We start from the raw sequence: 8,547 nt of genomic DNA on the forward strand, positions 1-8,547 counted from the left end.
TAAAACAGAATAAGTCTAAATAAACAACACAAAAACCAAACATTGAATATAGATGAAAATACTTAACCATAATATTCAAAAACAACATTTCTAACTAATTACAACAATCAAACTGATGTCATCTCGTCCAAACATCATTTCCCTAGCATCCTTATCAGTTTTTACTCACACCCAATCAAATATACTATCGAGTCTCTCAATAATTCTAATTTTTTCCCTTCTAGTATTTTTCCATCTAACCAACGAACCAACTCCCTCTTTAGTTGATTGAAATTACAGATGTTCCAGAAGAACATCAACATCGGAGGCTTGTCTCTCGAATAAATCACTTTTTCATAGCGACGACGAACACCAAATATGTTTGCAATATGACGAAATGAGATGTGGAAAAATGAATTACACGACACCTCTATTTATAAAAGAAAAATTGCACATTACACTGAGGCGCCAGACCAATTGGCGCCTCCTCTTAAAAATTACACATGGGCGCCAATTGGATTGGCAGCACCATGTGTTGTAGCCAATTCAATTGGCGCCCCCTCTTAAAAATTAAGGGTAGACGTCAATTGGTCTGACGCCTATGTCTTAGGTATTTTTATTTTTTTAAAACTGGGATAGATTGAAAAAAATAATTAAAAATTGAGTTTTTTTGATTTTTTTTTTTGAAAATTTGAAATATTTGAGTAAAAAATTCACTACCTTACCACGCATGAGCAATTAATTCCATAAAATAATCCACTCATTATATATATTAGCATACGTGTATGACTTTTAATATGAAACATCAATCAAAACACAATTATTTGTCCCACCTTCTCCACACGGTCTCTTTTGTATCTCTCTCTATCAAAAACTAATTTTGTTGTGACCCTTCTTCTTATTCATGTATCAATGGTTTGATTTCACAATCCTCCGATTGTGATAACAGTTGGTTTCATTGAATGAAAAGTGAAACTGGAGCCAATGAATCCAAACCCATAGTTGATTCTATTTAAATCATTTGAAATTATTAGAATATTAAAATCTATTTAGGGCCCGTTTGTTTTGACTTTTTTTAAAAATGATTTTTATAGTGTTAAATATTTTAGTGTAAAAAAAATTTACAATGAAATTTTTCATAAAAATTTCAAATGAAAATTTGGTATGAATAGTTATTCTTAAAATGTTATTTTAGGTATTTCATTATTTTATGGAAAAAAAATTTGAATATCAAAATTTCAAAAAATCACATAATTTTGAAGCTATTTCAAATAGTTTTTCATAAAAATCATTTTTGAGATATAATTTTTTTTTAAAATTGTGATTTTGACTATATTTTGATCTTCAATAATATATATTTATGTTATAGAATGAACAATTCAATCTTTTAATTTATTAAAAATAAATTTAGAAAAACTTATAATATTTTAAAAAATATTTTTGTAGAATCCATTTTTAAAAATTAAAAAAAAAATCATTTTTTTAAAACTAAAACAAACTGGCTCTTAAACCCATTTTTAACAAATTCAAATTATAATAGTACAACATCGAAATAGATCAAAACATTGCATCATATAATGAAAACAATAGAATTGATCACAACCTATAAGTGCTGACACGTAATAACAAGTTGTGATTGGTGTCATAAACCAAAACTATATCATCATATAAATAATTATAGTCAATCACTTCTAGTTTTCTTAAACTATGTTTAAAAATGGAAGTGTTTGTTATGTGTAATTGAGAACAATGTTTAAGGATAGATCTCAATAAGAGACAAAAATCCAGTCAAAGGAGATATCTTATAGTCTTGAAAGCCAGCTTCCTCAAAGAGCTTCTTCCATTCTTCCTCTTTTCTCTCTTTTCCATTGAGACATGCCATGTTTACATCCATAAGAAGCTTCATTTGAGTAAGATTCTTCTCATCTTTCTTTTCATTTATCACCATATCTATCACAATCACTTTTCCTCTTTTTCCATCACTTGTTACAGCTTCTTTACATTTTTTCAATATCCTTATGCAATCCTTATCGGTCCAATTATGTAAAATCCACTACAAAATTATTATAAAAAAACAAAGAATTATACATTTTTACAAATAATTCATTAAGAAACTATCAAACACAAATACGACGAGATCCATCTTTGAAAACATGTAAAACTGACTACAACAAAATTTTATCAAACAGGGCTAAATCGAGCCTTATAAAAAAAATTAAGACGACATTACAGAGATATAAATGTAATTTGAGATTGGTTTAGGAAATGATACCTTAAGAAGAACAGCATCAGCATTAGGAATAGATGAGAACATGTCACCACCAACATAGCTCAGATTGTTTGTGTCTGATAAATTCTCAACAACCTGTGGCCTATCAAAAACAACACATTTCAACTTAGGAAATGTCTCACAAATAATCTTAGCAGTTGTTCCAGTTCCACCACCAACATCCACAATCGATTCCAACTCTTCAAACACAAAATCACAATCCCTCAAAGCCAAGTTTATCATTTTAGAATCACTAGCCATGGCTTCGTTAAACGATCTATTATAATCAGGATTCTTATCAAGAAAATCCCAAAAACCAGATCCTAAAGTAACACCAAAGAGTGTAAGATCCTCCTCATAAATCCACTTTTTCAGCTCATGATACGAACCCGAAAGCGTTGGATCAAGAATACACTCAACCATTGCTGCTAAACAAAGGTCACTTTCTTTAACCAGAAGCTCTGATGCAACAGTTAGAGCATAAGCTTCTTCTTCATTTTCCATCTCTCGATTCGTCACAATCTCGAAGAATCCATTGTGTGCAAGGTAACGCATGAGACGCTGCACGTTACCGGCTTTGGAGGATGGAACATGAAGAATTGAAACTAGGTTTGAAAGAGAAATTGGTTGGCCATGATCATGGATGATATTTGGTATGTTCATTTCAACTGTCCATTTAAGACACATGGAATCTATGAAGGCGAATAGGTGTTTGTATAAGAGAGTTTGTGCTTTGAAAATATCACTTGGTTTTCTTCCATTGATCGATGAAGTCATTCTTTTGGAAATGAAGAGTGTTAGTGTTTGTTTATGAATTTGGTTCTGATTCGTTGTGATTTAAATATATGAAATTAATTTGAATTTTCAGCAAAAAGTGGGTGAGTTATAAGCGACTTTTATTAATTATTTTTATTTAATACTTATAATGTAATAAAATAAAATAAATACATCTAGACAATTATTGTTTAAAGAAAATTTATAATGAGGAATACAGAAACCTATGATATGACCTATTATTAAGCATCAATGTAAATGTGTTTATGTCGGTGTTGGATATTTATATTAACAAATTAAATTTTTTTTTTTAATTATGTGTGTGTTAGTGTTGATGTTGTTTTCGAAGTATTAGTAATTAGTCAAATGAAATGCAGTGTACCATTCTATATGAGATGGGCATTAATAAAAATATGATATCCTTAAAGTAAAATAGGGTTGAAGAGTTGGTTGTATTGGGTCAATGTCAATGACATTAATGCACAATATGTTCAACTTTGAATGCTTGTACGTGTTGACTCAACCATCTCTAAATATATTGAATTGTATTTTTTTGGCTCTTTATTTCGAATTTTTTAATTTTTAGTCACTTGTAAAAAAATCCAATTTTTTAGTTCTCTACTTAATTTTTATAAAAAAACTTCTTCCATGTTAGTTTTATGTATCTGACGCCATATTTTATGAGGTGACTCTGATATGATGACGTTTTTTTATGCTGCGTCAAATAGTTTGAGATATCCATCATATCTCATAGAAAATGACAATAAAAGCTAATTCATCAAGCAACTAGCAAGAAAATTATAGTTTGAAATGTTTAAGATATCTCTAAAAAAAATTAAATGCTCAAATAGAAAATGATTCTAATCAAATGTAATAATCAACTAATAAAGAGACGAGGGATGTGTTAGACAATCAACAACCAATGTTTTATATAAATCATTAAGGTTGAATGGATTCAGGTCTGAATTTTGAATGGTGTCATTTTCCTTAAATGTATTTCAAATATTCTCTTTTTATTCTTAGAGCTGGAAAGCAAGAATATGCCGGATAATTCAACATTTTAATCGAATCTGCATAAGACTGATGAAGATTCGAATGCAACATGCTCAAGTGCCCCCAAAAGTCGCCACTAGCGCCTCTACGTCTGCGTCCTCGGACCTGGTCCTGGAGCCAGAGCCAGTGTTGCCAATGGCGATACCGGTTAGGGGTTGTTTTGATGAGACATGTAGCATAATATTTGGGACCCCACATTTGTCCACATGACACTTTATCCTCTTTAGCTTCTTTTGTTGAGTTTAATGTTTTAAGTCTTTATAAATTTTTTTAAATTGAGTACCACTTTCTATGTGGGACTATTGACATTATATTTATTTTTATTAACTGAATTTCACATTTCTTGTCATATTGGAACACTTATATGGACATTGATTGTCCATAATTTCCAACAACCCCCTACTTGTTCCAATGATGACAAGTCTAATTCCAGAAAATGATGTATAAATAATGTTAATACAGTTAGGTATCTTTCGATTTAAAACTTAACCTTAGCGAGGACAACACAAAGTCTAATTGGAATGTTAGGTAGCAATGCTTTTAAGCCATTAATCCATATGATTAGACCGACGTTACCTTACACACATTCTTTAAGGGTTCTTCCTCTACACATATCGCCTAGCACTTATTTATGGCCATGTGCTTTCCTGTTTCATGAATTTTTCGTGAAAGAAACTCCAACTCTCACTTTGAGACGACACCATCTCGAAATTCACATAGGTGAAGTTCATGTTGTATCCTTTTCCATGAGATACTTATTCTCGACACTGAACTTCATTAAGAGTTTTGGAAAACCCATCCCTCAATTTAAAATAGTCAACATTATTATCAAATGTTCGACAAACATCCAAATCAACAACTTGTTGTTACCCATTGACTCTTGAGGTTAATGTTCTATTAACGTAAGGTTGGGTTGTCACCGTTGTTAGGACTCTTATTCAAGGAGTTTCAACCTCATATCTCTTGAGGTTGTCTTTACTAAGTCTCTGACCAATGGCTTAGTAAATGGATCAGACAAATTATATCTCGTTCGTATATAGGTGAGTGAAATGATTTCATCCTTAATCAATTTTCTCAAGAAGGAGTGTCTAAGTCATATGTGTCTAGACTTTTCATTATACATTTTGGTGAATGCTCTAGCTAAAGTGGTTTGGCTATCGCACTATATCAAAACCTTTGAAACATTTTCTTTCGCCATTGGAACTTCCAACACAAGGTTCCTTAACCATTCTGCTTCTTGACCAGCAGAAGCAAGAGCCACGAACTCTGATTTCATGGTTGGAAGAGTAATGCATGTTTGTTTCTTTCTCTTCCAAGAAATTTCTCCTCCGGATAGTGTAAATATCCACCCAGTTGTGGATTTGTGATCACCCGCATTAGATATCCAACTCGCATTGGTATATCCTTCTAGTATGGAAGGGAACATACCATAGTCAAGTCCAAGATTTTTGGTTTTTAGTAGATAGCCAAAAATCCTTTTGATTGCCTTCCAATGTTCATTATTTGGATTACTAGTAAATCTACTCATTTTACTAACTGCAAGTGATATATCGGGTCTGGTACATTGCATTAAATACATAAGATACCCTATTGCACTTTCATATTCTAATTGAGCCACTACTATTCCATTGTTCTCTTGAAGTTTGACGCCATGATCAAATGGAGTAGTTACTTGTTTAAACTTAACAAGCATTTTTTCAATATAATTTGTTTGACTAAGTTCATAACCCTCCCTATTTCGCTTTACTTTGATCCCTAAAATTGTGCCAACTAGTCCAATATCTTTCATCTTAAATGTGGAAGTTAGAAACCTCTTTGTCTCTAAAATTACATTCATATCATTGCTAATTATCAACATGTCATCTACATAAAGACAAAGGAATATTACCATGTCCTTACGCACCTTTGTGTATAAACATTTGTCGTAAGAATTAGGAATAAAGTCATTTGATAGTATAACAGAGTGAAACTTTTGACAAGCTTACACACCTTTTGTTCATTTCCATGGAGCATATAGCCTTCTGATTGTTCTGTGTAGATTTCCTCATTGAGATCTCCATTTAGGAATGATGTTTTAACATCCATTTGATGAACTATAAGGTCATTCAAAGGGACTATTGAAAAAATACTATAATTGCTGTTGTACTTGCCACTGGTGCATATGGTTCTAAGTAATCAACGCCTTTTTTTGTCTAAATCCCTTTGCTACTAATCTGGTCATATAAGTGTTTAGAGTGTCATCATTATGATACATCTTTTTAAACACTCATTTTCCTCTAATGGACCTTGATCCCTTTGCTAAATAAACAAGTTTCCAAGTGTGATTTGACATAATTGAATCCATTTCATCTTGGATGACGTCCTTCCAAAAGGAAGAGTCCTTTAAAGCAACTGCTTCCTTGTAGGTTTTAGGGTAATCGTCTACTTGAAGAATAATAGGAATGCTACGAACATGACTCTCACAATTTATTTCAACTAGATAAAAGGAAATAAGTTAAGGATCAATTTTTTTCGGTCCTAGAGCCTTTGTTTTTTGGATTCTCTTGCTTATCCTAGAAGAATCTTCTTCACAAGATTCTTTACAATAATCTGAGGTGTACTTTCAGGCTGTATCTCTATAGTCCGAGAAGAATCTTCTTCACAAGATTCTTTATTTGCGGAAAACTCATATTCCTTATCCTTAGTAATAAGATTTTCAAAAAATTCTACATATCGGGATTCTACAATTGCATTAGACTCTAAGTTTAAAAGTATATATGCTTTACTGTTTGGTGCATATCCTACAAATGCACATTTTATCCCGCGAGGATCCAATTTAGTTCTTTTTGGATCCATGTTTTTATAGTAGGTCACACCCATCCACACTCTAGAGTAACTGATATTTAGTGTTATGTCTTTCCATACCTCATATGGAGAAATACTGGTTTTCTTTAAAGGAATTCTGTTAATTATGTGGCATGCAGACAATAAGGCTTCATCCCACAAATTTAATGGTAATTCAAAATTCATTAACATGGCATTCATCTTCTCTTGATATGTTAGATTTTTTCTATCGGCTATACCATTTTATTATTGTGTGCGAGATGCAGAACAATCATGTATAATTCCTGTTCTTTACAAAATGCATCAAATTCGGTAGAAAAATATTCATCGCCCCTATCACTCTTAAGGACTTTGATACTTTTACTTAATTGATTTTCCACTTCTACTTTGTAAATTTTAAATGCATTAAAAGCATCATCTTTATGCTTCAAAAGATATACATGTGTGTATCTAGAAGAATCATCGATGAATGTAATAAAATATCTATTTCCCCCACGGGTTAACATGTCATTAAATTCACACAAATCTGAATGTACAAGATTATGTAGATTTGTATTTCTTTTAACACTTTTAAAGATTTCTTAATCATCTTTGATTTAACACATAATTCAAATTTTTTGAAATCATATATATTATACGAGATCAAATCATATTTAATTAGTCTCTTCATAGAACTAATACCGATATATACTAATCTTTTATTCCACAAAGAAAAAGACTCAAGCATGTAAGAAGAATTAGAAATTTCATTAATAATATTGTCGATAGTACAATGTTTGATCATTCCCTTAGCGGAATATCTTTTTCCAACAAATACACCATTATGGGTCAATATAAACTTTGGCTAATTCATATACAGATTTAATACCCAGTTTTCCCAACAAACCCCCACTAATAAGATTCTTATTCATGTATGGGACATGAAGCACATTGGTAAGGGTGAATTACTTTCCAGAAGTCAAGTTGAGTTCGACGGATCCGGTTCCAACAACTATAGATCGTACTTCATTTCCCATTTGTACTTCTTGTCCACTATTTACGTCAGAATAGGTTTTGAAAACGATCTTGTCATAAGAGACATGTACGTTAGCACATGTATCATACCATCATCCATGCATTTTTCCTTTGATTTTCATTACTTCGCTCACTGTAGAGATTATGTCGTCATTTGCATGAACCACATTGATCTCATTTTTGGACTTGTTGTGCCTGTAGTCTCGAGCATAGTGGCCGGATTTACCGCACATGGAACATTCATTTTTTGGACCTTTCGAACCGCCAACATTCTTGAACTTATTATGTTCCTTCCTTGGGACAAGATGGTTCTTCATGCCATCATGTTTCTTTTTTCCTTTAGTGATAACAACATTGAATTTGGAAAATCTAGTGGACTCTGATTTCTCCATGTCCTTTGATTTCTCCTCGATTCGAAGGTGCTTTTGTATTTTCTCCAGAGAGAAGTCCTGATAACTATGCATCAATTTCTTTCTATAGACTTTCCACGAAGGTGACAACTTTGCAATGATTGCATCTACTTGAAAAGTTTTAGGAATGTCTATTTTCACAGCTTTTATTTTATTCACAAGAACTTGTAACTTGTGCATTTGGGGAAGAATTGGTTTGGAGTCTATCATTTTAAAATCAAAATA

General features: G+C 31.9%; 1 protein-coding gene across 1 annotated transcript; it reads right to left on the reverse strand.

The window, feature by feature from the left end:
• Positions 1-1,478: 1,478 nt before the first annotated feature.
• LOC127128644 (isoflavone-7-O-methyltransferase 9) lies at positions 1,479-3,273 on the reverse strand. Its single transcript, XM_051058014.1, has 2 exons — positions 2,252-3,273; positions 1,479-2,032 (listed from the first exon to the last, which is right to left on the reverse strand). Exons 1-2 carry the CDS (start codon positions 3,023-3,025, stop codon positions 1,733-1,735), a joined length of 1,074 nt encoding a protein of 357 aa, XP_050913971.1. The 5' UTR covers positions 3,026-3,273; the 3' UTR covers positions 1,479-1,732.
• Between the last annotated feature and the right edge of the window lie 5,274 nt (positions 3,274-8,547).

Source organism: Lathyrus oleraceus, chromosome 3 (assembly GCF_024323335.1).
Source record: "Lathyrus oleraceus cultivar Zhongwan6 chromosome 3, CAAS_Psat_ZW6_1.0, whole genome shotgun sequence".
Lineage (NCBI taxonomy): Eukaryota > Viridiplantae > Streptophyta > Magnoliopsida > Fabales > Fabaceae > Lathyrus > Lathyrus oleraceus.